Here is a 12,878-nt window from a genome sequence, read left to right on the forward strand (position 1 = left end):
GATCCCACAGCTGCATGGCATTTTGAACAGATGGAAGCTGGGAGCATATCAGCTCTGTGCATGCAGAACAAGGGGCTACATAAGCAGAGCTGGCTGGACATGGTCCCTCAGCCTCCACAGCCTTTGTACAACAAGTCTCTCCTTTGCCAAGCCACAGCTCCTGCTCAGCAACAGAACCACGGGTTCTGCCTTCCAGTCAACCTGGACAGCCACACCATATGAATATTAGAGGCTAAAAGCTGGGAATATCTATTAGCAGTGCTTTATCTACTTCACTTAAATGGTCAATTGAAAAACACATTCCTCTCACTAGAGATCAACATTAGACATCGAACTCATTTTGTTCTGCAAGAGGCAAGCCATCTCCTTATACAGATGTCTGCTGCACATTTGTTCTGCCCTTTAACGAAGCAATGAAAGTACATTCTACTGAATGTAAGCGATACGGGGCACTGGTACCTCACATATGCAACAAACAACCTGTCTTACTTCAAACCAGAACTTAGAATTTTAGACACTTGTACTTCAGGCCATCACTTCCATAAGCAACCTTACAATTTCCACAGGCAGGAATAGATATTTAAGCAACCCTTGCAAAAAGCAGAACACATCACACGTGTAGCAGGTGACTCTGCACACTTTGCAAATACTCTCTGTGGAGTTCCAGCTTCTCATAGATAAAGCATAGATGTTAAACGTTCACACTATGCAAATAAACAAATTTATTATTATCTGGAGAAGTAATCAATGTGACCCAGTGAGGCTTCTCGGCTAAAATTAGAACAAGAATTCGTATTTTATTTCAAGCTCCAGTTATTCTCATCAGTGAGCTTTCAGCTCTGTCCCTTAAATAACCCACACACAACCTTCAGTGCAGGACAGCAGATGCAAGCCTAACACAACCCAGGATGGTTGATGATGGGGAGGGGAATAGGAGGGAGAGGAAAATGATCCCTTCTTTGGCTAAAGCACTACCCGTGTCACCCACCTACCTGATAACATCAAACCAAAAATGAGATTATGAACAAGGTGGGGTTGGGGTTAGTTACGCTGATCAGCCTCCAGCCTGAGCACCAGAACTCTCATTTCTGTGACAGCTGTAACATAAGGCACTACCTGTCACATGAACATCTAAAATCTTGCTGACCTGGAGGTTCACTGCTTGCACCAAATGCAAATGGCTCGGGACAGCAACACCCAGCAAAAGAAAGAATTAAAAAATTAGAAATCCCTGCCTCTGCAGTACAACAACATCCTTCCCCATGTCACCCTCGAAGGAAAAACGAATAAAAAGAAGCTGATGTTCTGTGATGGATGGACCAGCATCATGCTGCCATCGTTAACCAGGAGAAATAAGAGTATTTTAGTTCACAGCGCTTGCCTTTGTCAAGCAACACATCTGTGTTTGCTGTTTGCCTCTTTCCTTCTACAGACAGGCATCCTCAGCTCTTGTGTTTCCTTTCAGAGGTGCATGTTTTGGGAAAACCGTACGTTTCCATGTAATCTGCTGAGTGCGAGTCCTGACATTACCCTACAGTAACTGGAGGTCCAATGCCTGCATGTCCAGCAGGCCCAGCCCAGCCTCACCCTCTGCCCACTGTCAGCAGGAGTCTCAGGATGCCCAGCAGGGACATGGCCAATGCTCTGAATTCTGCTCCACTCTGAGGTAAACAAATCTGGATATCGAGAACGCAGTGCCAACCTTATAATTTTAGTTTCAAATAAGTGCTTAGTCTATAAGATCAAGTTTTGTTGTACTTCTTTTTATTGCTTACAGCATACCTGTATCCAGGTGTGGCTGTGGCAGCTTTTCTCCCAGTACAACACAGCCATTCCCCAACACCACACCACAGAGACAGGAATCTGTCCCTGCTTGTCTTCCACATCCAGGGATCATCCAGGCCCCACACCAGCAGCAGCCTTCCTAAATCCTCTCTGGTCAGACTCACTTTTACACAGGAGACACAGTACCACCACGGGATGTGAGTGTCCTGTTCCAATTACCTTCATGACACAGAACTTTTCCTTCTCTCCTTTATGCTCTTGCCAGTGGCAATCTGTTCCATGCTTGTGCTCTCCATGCCCCCCGTGATCCCTCTTTTGCTGCAGTTCACAACCTCTTATGTATAGGATGAAGAAAGGGCAAAGGCTAAAAATGCCCTCCCAGCTGGGCCTCTGCCCTTGCACTGACTTCGCTCATGTGTGAACAAAGATGAGCTCAAGCTCAAAGTCAGGCCAAGGCTGAGCTTCTGGGCTATCAGAGTCTGGGGATCTCAAGAAATGGTTCAGAAGGAACGTGGAAGAGGATGCACCTACTTCTTAATTCAAAGGGTGACTCTGCAGTGGTGCCACCTACATGGTGCTTAGCAGTCATTTGCTCTGTATGAAAGAGCAGCAGGAAAAAAAGAACATCAGGCGAGGCTGCTCTTGGCAGGGGTGGGAGGGAAAAGGAGAAAAACACCATCAGCTGCTGCGGGCTGAGCCGTGTGTATTTACATTTCACAAGCTAAACGATTTAGTGGTTTATTTACACACAATGTGCTTGGAGCAGCTAAAATGCCAGTTGTGTTTTATCTTGATTTTCTGGCAATGCACATAAGCGGTAAGAGCACATGAAGAGTCTGCAAATGAGACACAAACCTCACACATCTGGAAAAACCCACAAACCAATACAACCCAGGGTTCAAAAGCAACCATCAAGTCACAGTAAAGTAGTGCATGCTGCAGGAATTGCCCAGCTCCATCTAACTTACATAACCAAGACAACCTACAGCAAGGCATAGGGGGCCCCAGGTCCCTGTGGGCTGCCCCTCCATATTAGAGCGAGGAAGGAGCTGCAGCCAGCTCCATTTTATGCACATTTGATGGCAGGATGCCAACACAACTATTGACTGAGCCAAATCTGGGCCCCCTTGAACTAAGCCATCACCTAGAGCAGTGTGGAAAAGCACATGCCTCTTGCATCCACAGCGGCCAAGTTCCTGAAAAGCATCCGAGTTGCAAGATATAGTTGTTTTTTTTTCCCTGGACTCAGAAAAGGACCGACACGTTAACTCTTTTATACATGCTCCCACTTCAAAACAGAAAGGTTGCTGTATGATGGAACCTGTTGCTACGTGGCACAGAAAATCAGGAGACTTCCTCATAGTAAGGCCAGCCATTTGCCAGATAGCCCAAGTGGCAGCTCAGGCCAACACACGAACCCATGGGCAGCTGTCACTGCGTGCTCCAGCTCATCAGTGCTCTCAGCCAAGGTGCAGGTGGCTGCAATCCAACAGGAACCTCATGCTGACAAAAGAGAGCACAGGCGAGGAACAGCCTTTTGGTCAGGTCAGTTCTCTTCCTCCTTCCAAACCAATTCTTGTCAGTGAGCTGCCAGCAAACATGGGCACTGTAGAGACAGCATCACTGGGAATTGCACCCGAGCAGAGACTGCTCCTGGATCATTACCTGGCAGCAGAGAAATCCCTCTGCTGACTGCTGCTTTAATTATATAGAAAATCAGCCTCTGGTCTGTGTTCCATTATAATAGTAGCAGTAATTAAAAGTACTTCAAGCAAGGAGTCCTCTGAACCTGCTGTTCCATCCAGGCTTCTTGGCATCACACACTTCCCTTCTTGACTGATATCCTCAGGGAACCAGGCCGACAGTTATTCCGTCCTGCTCCTGTTACAGGACTGAACCACACTCTCTCAGTGCATGTAAGCTGCAAGGTAATATTTGTGTTGGCAACTGACTGCGTACTTTATGGAAGCAGACCTCCAGCTGACCCTCCATGCAGCTCCCACACACAACTGGGTCCGCTCCTTCAGACAGCTCCCTTCTGCTGCAGCACACACCATTCCTGCTCCCAGCCCATCTGAAAGCTACAGATCCATTAGAGAGCTGATGTGCTCAGAGCGAGCAGCCTGGCTACGAGAGGGAAGCCTGCACAATGTCTGCAGACAAACCTACTGAAGGAAATGAGTGCAGAAATTGCATGTAGATGGCCTGGTTTTCCTCCTACAAAGCTCGCTCTAACTAAACAATTCTGTACAATGAACTACAAAATCCTGTGAAAAAAAGACACCAACACAGAGATTTCTGTGATAAAACTGGTGATAAAGCTGTATTTTGCCTTTTTCTCCTTTTTTTGTTTTTCTTTCTAAAAATATAGTGAAGCCTTGAATATCTGGGCAGTAACATCACCCAGAAAACACTTCCACACCAGAACTCTTCCTTCTCGCCCACATGGCACCATCCAAAGGAAAAAACAAGCCAAAATCATGCATCCAGATGATCAAACTCATCTCCATTACCCTGCGCCTTATCAACAGCTCCATTTAAAGCCAGCAGAGCTAAACTAGAACAAAGCAATGCAGAGAGCAGGAGTGCGACGGCCGCAGTGAGCCCAGGGCTGCGGGCACTGCACGGCACAGGGAGAAAGCTCTGGTGCCCCATCCCCCACCACAGCAAATCCAGACCTTCAGTGCAGCATTAAGGAAAACATCTCAGTGTAGAACTCATTCAGATTGTGAAGATTTCCAACATTCTGAATCGCCATTCATTTTTATTACATCCTTCCGGCAAATAATACGGTCATACAGAAGAGAATAACAACACAAACAAGCTACACACTCCATCAGTGAATACTTCCAGTGTTTTATCTCTAGTACATTTAGATCCTCAGGTGAACTCGTCAAACCAAGAACACAAACTGTATCATCATTACATGTAAAGCCTTCCCCAACCTGTCATCACTTCCAACACCTGGAAGGGAAGCAGCCTGTCAATTGGATTTTGACTGCATGTCGTACCTATGTTTCCAAATCAAACCACAGTGACAGCTGTGTAGCACAGCCAAATATTTCTCCATCTGATTTCTGAGAATAGCTTTTATATCTTCTGCAGCAAAGCACCCAGCTATCTGTATTATTTCAGCAGCCCAGACTGAATAGAGAATTAGACTCGTCTCATTAAGTGACTCACCATTTTTCTTAACAAAACAGAGCTCGGTTTATCAACAAATCTCAGAAGGGGCCGATTTATCCATTTCCCAACAACACACCTTTCCTGCCTGCGAGATGAATTACATCCAGGTTCCACACTCACTCCTCCATCGCTCCCTCCGCCGTCTGAGCGCAGCCACAGCGGTTACGCAAGGAGGGTTCACCCCGGGTGACAGACAGCACCGCATCCGCCACCTTCCACAGCCACAGCACGACGGTCTCCCACCATCCCCAACAACTGGCACCAACGCTGCAGCTTTGTTGCTTGTGGGGATGGTGGGAGGGCACACGGATGCTGGGAGATTGACTTACACCAGCATTACCACCATCATATGGTCCAGCGGTGCCGCTCTGCATCAGCGCAACACCGAGAACCACGGTTTGCCTCCAGGCAGCTCTCGCAAAATGTGTTTTTTCTATGACAATGGCTCCATTTTGCAGAGCTAGGATTACTTAGCCGAGATAAGCTCAGAGCCCTATTATAAGGCTACAGAAGCATTATCTAGACAGACAAAAACACGTCCTATTCTGCACAGTGAGAGATCAAGGCCAGACCTAAAACCCGTCAGTCTGACAGCGGATGTTTTTCTGGGGCGGACTTCACGGCAGCGACAGCCCCGGGGCGGGGATCGGCGGGACCCGCGCTCCTTCCCGGCCCCAAGGGCGTCCCGCACCACCTGTGGCCCCGAGCCGCCCCGGTGCAGCGCGGGATCGCGGTGACGCCGAGTCGCTACACGGAACGGAGAATCGGAACGGCTCCGCGATGGCAGCGGGACAGGAACACGCCGCACGGGGACGGGGACGGCATCGCGGCCGCTGCGGAACCGCACCGCCGTGCTGCGACTGCCCGGCCCCGCGGGGGGACGGGAGCGACGGGGACGGGGAAGTTCAGACAGTCGTAACAACTGCGATCGTTCTGCGAACCGAGGCCTAAACCCACCGGCGTGTCACGCCGCGGTTCTCCCCCGCCAGACGCAGAGCGCGGTGCCCCCGCCCCTCCGCGGCGCCCCACGGGGAGATGGAGATGGAGACGGGGATGGAGACGGGGATGGCACCGCCCGCGGCCCCGCCTCACCTGTGCTTCCGCTTTGTGCGGGGCTGCTCGGCCGTTTGCTCTGCGGGGACGACACAGCGGTGAGGGGCGCGCCGCCGCCGGGCCTGCTCCGCTCCGCGCCGCCCGTTCCTGCCCGCCCCGCCCCGACCGCGCCGCTCCGCCCCCCGCACCTGGAGGCCGGGCCGGAGCGGGGCAGGCGCTGCCGGGCCGCTCCTCTCACCATCCGCGCCGCCCCGGACGAGGCCACCGGCGCCGCGGCCACCGAGGCTCGGGCTGCGCGGAGCGCCGCCGCCGCCTCACGCCGGTCCCGGCCGGCCTCGCTCCGCCCCCGCCCCTTCCCATTGGGCGAGCGGCCGGGCCGGCGGCCGTGCTGTCCTCCGATTGGCGGAGCGGGCCGTCACTCTACAGGACCCGTCCCTCTCTGCCGTCTCGCCGTTCGGCGGGAGGCGGCCGGTGTGCGGCAGCGCCACCGCGCGGTGAGTCCGGGAACCGCGCCGACATCCGTGCCGCTCTGTGCCGCTCCGCTCCCGCCCTCACGACCCGCCGCCCCCGGGGCGCGACTCCCGCACCTCCACCGGAGCACAGCGCCCGCCCCGCGCTGACGGCGGCACCGCCGGCACCGAAACCCCGGCGGCCCCCACCCCCGCCCCTTCAGCCCTGGCCGTGCCCCGCGGGGTGTGGCGCCGCGCGGCCCCTCCTCCTCCCCCCGCCCACTCGCGGGCTCCGCCGGTGCCGCCCTTTCCCTTTTCCGCCGGACCGAAGCCGCAGCCGCCATCATGGTGAGTGCTCGCGGCCTCTGTGCCGCCATCCGCCGCCATCCGCGGGCCCTCGGCCGCCCACAGCGCCCACAGCGCAGCTCCGGGCTCGGGCTCGCTGCCGTGTTGGGGCGCGGGCGGAGGGGGGAGGGCGGGCGGCGGCGCGGGGCCGCGGGGCGGGGGAGGGCCCGGGATGGGGCTGACGGGCCGCCCGGCTGCTGCAGGCCAAGATCAAGGCCCGGGACCTGCGGGGGAAGAAGAAGGAGGAGCTGCTGAAGCAGCTGGATGACCTGAAGGTGGAACTGTCACAGCTGCGCGTGGCCAAGGTGACGGGAGGAGCCGCCTCCAAGCTGTCCAAAATGTGAGTGCGGGAGCGGAACGGGAACGCGGCCTGGACCGGGGGGGAGCGGGGCCGGGGCGGCTGCTGCGAGAGGCAGCGTGGAAGCGGCTGGAAGCGCGTTGGTTGTTGCGTGGCCACGCGCTGGGTGCGCTGTGGGTCGCTCCTGGTTTGAAATCTCCGCCACCCGCCCCTCTGAGCCGCTGTTTCCATCCTTCGCAGCCGCGTGGTGCGTAAATCCATTGCCCGAGTCCTGACCGTGATCAATCAGACTCAGAAGGAGAACCTGAGGAAGTTCTACAAGGTAAGTCCACCCTTACGCTGCAGTGATCGGTGGTATCTGCTCAGTGGGAGCCCGCAGCAGCCTTCCTGAGGGGCTGTGTTAGCTAAGGGTTGGTTCTACTGCAAGCAACTGAGGGGTTCTTTCTCTCAAGGCTTTTTGTTGCTTTCCAAATGTTACTTGTTAGGGATCTGGATGACTTAGAGTAGGAGAAAAATAACGTTTCAGAAGGTATTGGGAATGGGGGCCCTTAGGACCAATTTCTCATCTGAGTCAAAGAAGTTGGTATCAGCTCGTGTTTTGCAGCAGATAGCTCCAGTTAAAAGAAGCTTGAGGTGCTACGGTGTGTCTTTATGGGCAGCTTGGCTCTCCATGTGCTCACACTTCTAATCCCTACATTGCCTTCTCTTGACTTCAGTTCTTGTATGTTTTGAAAACAGGGCAAGAAGTACAAGCCTCTCGATCTGCGGCCGAAGAAGACTCGTGCCATGCGACGCAGGTTAAATAAACATGAAGAAAACCTGAAGACCAAAAAACAGCAGCGAAAAGAACGTCTGTACCCTGTCCGGAAATATGCCATCAAGGCATAAGAGTGCAGTGTACCAGAAGTTGTTAATTACACTGGCTGGGTATGTGTCATTAAATAGAACTTTGTTTGGAAGGTGTCGGTGGTGTTCCTTTGAATAGTGGTGAGATAAAGGTGTCATCAGCTTCATGGAGAGACACAGAGGGTTCATGAAGAGCCTGTTTGAGCTTTTACTGTTAATGAATTTACTAACAAATTGCAGCATAAGATTATTTTTCCTCTGTGAAGAGAGAACAGATGAATACAGGTACTGTGAACCTGGTTCAACTTAACGTGTAAGGCAAGAAAATGGAATTTGAGGTTCATTTAAAACCACAGCTTACAGTAAGCTGGTATTCATTGATTAAGGAGCATTTTTGTCTTGTGCCAGTAATGTGCTGTGCAGGTGAGCTGCTCTGCTGAGGAGTCTTAGTGGACTTCTTGAAACTAAAGACTTCCCTGGTCACCTGGGAAGCTGAGCTGTCACTTGTTCTGCAGCCACTAGTTTTTAACGTAGTATCTCAGGGAAGCAGAGCAAGGCCTTCTGCTCTTGGAGAAAAGGAGACCTGAAAACTGCAGCATTGTAGCTGAAATCTTTGCAGTATTTCCTAGAGGATCCAGCCTGCTGTATGGAGCCTGGGTAGGAGGGTTGTTTCAGATGTGACAAAGCATGATATAGGATCATGCAGTGAACTGAACCAGTAAGCACGCATTTACATTTCTTTGGAGGTCAGCACATAAACACTGACTTGTGGGGTTCAGCCTTACACTGTTCTGTGCTGCTGTCATTACACAGCATCACAAGTGTTACATAGCAGATCTCAAGGCTCTCACATGAAACCAAAAGGTCTGTTGTAAGATACCCACGTTCAGTCATAGCAGCACTTTCCTTGCAGCTGGTTGGTGCAGGGCTGCAGAGGGGCTGCAGCAGGTGCCTGCAGGCAGCGGCCTCCACGAGCTATTGTGAAATCTGCAGGCTGATGCTGCACTCACTCAGAGAGTTAATACAAAGATGACCTGTTTCTAATAGCATGCAGGGTATTTCTTTTGAATGAGCATCGTTTTCCAGGCCATTGATAGCACACAAGATGGGAAAGGAGGAAATTTGGTTACAGTTAAAGAGTTAGGAAAATGTAGGGGGCATGAAAGTTTGTGACCAAGGGTTCCTTCTGTGTGCGTGTGGAGGCTGATTGCAGTGAAACAAAATCCAGCAGGCAGGGCAGAAGAAGCTGGTTCGACCAGAATATTGTTACCCTGGGAGTTTATGGGCACTCCCGTGTCACAGTTCCAAACTTTAACCTGTGAAGCACAGAACTGGTTAAATGGATTTTCTGTTCCCTGCTGGAGTCCTTTGGAGTCCAACGCTCTGACTCTACAGGCCTTTTTTGGTTCTGATGTAAGGAAGAGTTGCCCGGTGCTGTGATGCAGCAGTGATGGCTTGTGTTAGAGAAGCTGATGTATTCAGACAGGAGGAATTCTCTGCCCATCAGGGAGTCCTTACAAAAGATTGGATCCAGATTCTGTTCAGAGAGAAGATCTTAATTCTGCTCGCTGAACTCAACATACATATGAAAGATCTTTAAGCCTCAAATAAACTGTAACCAGAGAGAGGTCTAATGATGTGTGGTAAAGTGAATTCCCCATATACTGAGTTCTTGGGAGGGATAGCTTTACAATGATGCTAATATTGGCTGTGATAGCTTTGTTCAGAGCTTATTGTGGACATGAATATATGTTTAGCACTAAAGGAGACCCAGCCAGGCAAGCTGTGGGCTCACGTCCTGCAGGGGTCCAGGCTGCATGCATGAGGATGGAATATTGCATGTGGAAGCTTGGGCTCCAAGAGGCTGATACATCACCTAAACAGAGGTGGGGTTACAAGGCAGGTTGCTTCCCATTTCTGCACACCCTGCAGTGACCAGCAGCAGCCTGCTCAGAGAAACAGGAGCTTTGGACCGGTCCCAGGAACCCGATGCCTGAATGGGGAGGGAGAGGCTGCTCTGTGTCCTGGCAATGGGGCAGGCTGGGACGGGCTGTGCATGGGTGAGTTTGGACTGTTTTGGAGAGGCATCTGTGCCCCAGCACTGCCAGGGGCAGCACTAAGCATGGGGGCTCTTAGCAGCGTTCCTGTCATGGAGGAGCACACACAGGTAATGAAGTTGCCCTGATGGCCCACGAGTCCTGTCCTGAGCAGTGGGGTGTAAATTCCAGACCCATGTCTGACCCCAGGAGCCGACTGCCTGCCATGGAGCTCCAGCTGTGGGGTGGTTTGAAAGAAGATGGGGAGCAGTTGAATGCAGTGCTGGTGGCAGCATCAAAGTATGTGTGATGTGGCTGCTGCTGTGTGCCCCCAACCGGGGATGTGACAGCAGCACTGCTTAGGGAGGATCTTCATAGGAGATCCAACAGGCTGTCATTAACCGCCATTTACCAGTCAGAAATGGGCAGAAAAACCTTAATTACCAGGCACTGAATATCCAAGGGGAAGTCACAGGTCTGGACAGCGCCGCTGTGCCCGGAGATGACAACGTGCTGCTGACCTGCAGAGACTAAATTAGCAGCATCTTGAAGCTGCCATCTCTGAGGGTCTGAAGTCGCAGCGCCGTGTGCTGCTGTTTGTGTTCCTGCAGCTCCACGAGGTGCGGTTATGAGCCGTAATTCGCTTCCCATCCGCGTTTCGGCCTCGTGTCGGAGCGGCAGCCGCGCCGTGCCGGCTCTGACCGCGGGGCGGCACCCGTGGGGCTGCGGCCGGGCCGCGTGACTCCGCTCCATCCCGACCGGCGGCTGCGGAGCCCACGGTGCGGGGTGGGCGAGGCGGGAGAGGAAGGCAGGACGGCTCCCGAGGGCTGTGGGTGCCGTACGGATGTGCCCACAAGGTGCAATGGGAAGCTCTCCCCGTGAGTGAGCTCAGACCCTCACGTAGCGGGGACAGTGTGGACAGAAGGGTCAGGGAGGGCAATAAAAATAGACTGCTGCAGCTGGCTCCGGCTTCAAAGCACGTTTGCAATGTGGGCACAGCACCAGGGCATGCTCCCATCTGCTGCCTGACACGCACTGCTCATTCCCCAGATCAGCAGCCCAGGCCAGAGGTAAGAAGGGAGGGAAGGGCTGATTGCCTCTGTGGAATTCACTGAGCACTGTGGATCCCATCAGCACTGTGACCGCACGATTCCCAGCGATGCCCATTATGGGGCTGTGTATGGCAGGTGGCCATGGGAGTGTGCTCTTCACCCTGCAGGAGGAGGAGCAGCCTTCCTTGTGTGGCCCGGGGCCGGCATGGCTGGCAGAGCAGGAAATGGCAGCTGTGGACGTGGGGCTCTGCAGTTGGAATGAGGGCTGAGCTGCTTGGCATGGGGCTGATTCCCTCCAGGGGTCCCGTTGTGCCTGGCACTACAGATCCAGGCAGGCACCAACCCTCCAGCAGCTGCAGTAGGGCTGGCTCCAGCTGGGAGAGCACGAGGCCCATGCTGAGCATGGCACCCTGCTCTGCATCCTGCACACAGACCAGCCAGTAACTGGGAAGAAAGCAGAGAGGGCTAAAGGGAACTGGAGTTTATTTGCACTGCCCATCCTGCCAGCCCCCTCAGGACTGGTGTGTGCCCTGCTGACCAGAGGGTGTTTGTGGAGCAAAGGATGCCGTGCACGCAGCCACCTCCTACCCAGCCTTGGCCACCCTTCCCCGGGTGCTGTGTCACCATGGCCTCAGGCCCTGCAGTCCCGCCATGTCCCCATCTCAAGCTTCATTTGCTGCTCGCTGCCACGCAGAGGGATTTTAATCTCTTAATCACGTTATGAGCAGAGGTGGTGCTGGGCACGCACAGGAGGAATGTCTGGAAGTCAGCTGCGTCTGGCACAGCAGGAGCCCGTCCTGTCCCAGCCACGTGTCCCCACTGCAGCCTGCCTGGTGGCATCTGTCCTGCTTCACCCTGCCTGGCCAGCAGCGTGAGGACAAGTGACACTGTGCAGGCTGGAGGCAGGAGAGCTGCGTCTGGCCCAGCTCTGTTGTGTTGGAAGCACCCAGGGAGGTTTCAGGCATCACTGAGCCGGGTGTCCCAGCCCTGAGCAGGCGCCGAGAGGCGGCTCCGTGGCTGCGGCTGCATGGGACTGCATGGCACATAATGACAGAGAAAGACATCGGGGTGACTTTAGGTTGAGAAAAAGAGACAGAGCGGTGGGTGGCCGGGGAAGCCTGAAGAACACATCACAACAACCCCTCGGGGAGACAAAGGCCCTTTGTTTTTGCTCACTGCTGGTGCTGGTGCTCACTGCTGAGAGGGGCAGGCAGCGGGGGTGCTTTGCAACGCCCACACAGAGCAAAGCCCCGGGATGGGGTGGTCAGCAGCGAACTGTAGATCCATGGGACCGGGCTGTGGTGCCCAGGTGGGGCACGCAGCCATTGGGGAAGGGCTGCTCTCAGTGAACGTCCGGCATCCGCACGCAGCGTTCCTTGTTATCCCGGTGTTAATGGCAGCCCGGGCGTGCTCTCAGAGGGGCGCTTCGCAGGAGTCCTCGCGGCTGCAATTAGCCAGCGCTGCCCTCCAGCCACGCGGTTCTCATTAACCTCACCCTGGGAACTCCCCACTCCCCGCCCCTTCGGGCCCCAGCTCCCTCCTCTTGCCTGGCTGCGGGACGGAGGCGCTGCGGGTGCCATGCGGGTACCCACATGGGAGCGCTGCGGCCGGGGACACGGGGCGGCCGTGCTTCGTTTTTGCCGGTTTCTTTCCCAGACGGAATGGAGGGATGCCCCGACTCCAAACCCGTCGCTGGATTCGTGCAGCAAGAGAGCACAGAGCAGAATGGCAGCCCCCGCGGAAGAACAACAAAGCCCTGGAATTAGAGATGTGCTGGGAGTTTACTTTACTGCAAAAAAATGTCAGAAATCTGTATTGTTTGGACAGG

At 54.1% G+C, this 12,878-nt stretch overlaps 2 protein-coding genes across 10 annotated transcripts in view; one reads left to right on the forward strand and one right to left on the reverse strand.

The window, feature by feature from the left end:
* The window catches only part of SCAI (suppressor of cancer cell invasion), a 31,329-nt gene extending 24,946 nt beyond the window's left edge, over positions 1 to 6,383 (reverse strand). For 4 of the 9 annotated variants that reach the window (XR_014936204.1, XR_014936203.1, XM_015879458.3 and 1 more), the window contains exon 1: positions 6,213 to 6,383. Coding sequence is in view for 5 of the 9 variants with exons in the window: in XM_015879458.3 (XP_015734944.1) it covers positions 6,213 to 6,265 (53 nt within the window). In the remaining 4 variants the exon portion in view is untranslated. Of the gene's footprint in view, positions 1 to 5,047; positions 5,540 to 6,063; positions 6,098 to 6,201 lie in introns of those variants that run through there. The other 5 variants (XM_085521030.1, XM_085521028.1, XM_085521034.1 and 2 more) reach the window with 4 other exon arrangements.
* A 400-nt stretch (positions 6,384 to 6,783) lies between these two features.
* RPL35 (ribosomal protein L35) lies at positions 6,784 to 8,072 on the forward strand. Its single transcript, XM_015879464.3, has 4 exons — positions 6,784 to 6,821; positions 7,022 to 7,158; positions 7,357 to 7,438; positions 7,855 to 8,072. The coding sequence occupies exons 1-4, from the start codon at positions 6,819 to 6,821 to the stop codon at positions 8,002 to 8,004; spliced, it is 372 nt and encodes a 123-aa protein (XP_015734950.1). The 5' UTR covers positions 6,784 to 6,818; the 3' UTR covers positions 8,005 to 8,072.
* Positions 8,073 to 12,878: the final 4,806 nt, after the last annotated feature.

The sequence above is a fragment of the Coturnix japonica genome, chromosome 21 (assembly GCF_054131305.1).
Source record: "Coturnix japonica strain WE chromosome 21, WE-NBRP24, whole genome shotgun sequence".
Classification (NCBI taxonomy): domain Eukaryota; kingdom Metazoa; phylum Chordata; class Aves; order Galliformes; family Phasianidae; genus Coturnix; species Coturnix japonica.

Bases quoted from the DNA above. Each gene is read 5' to 3' on its own strand.
- RPL35 (XM_015879464.3), top strand. The intron at 7,159-7,356 runs GTGAGTGCGGGA...CATCCTTCGCAG, and splicing joins GCCTCCAAGCTGTCCAAAAT to CCGCGTGGTGCGTAAATCCA. The intron at 7,439-7,854 runs GTAAGTCCACCC...TTTTGAAAACAG, and splicing joins ACCTGAGGAAGTTCTACAAG to GGCAAGAAGTACAAGCCTCT.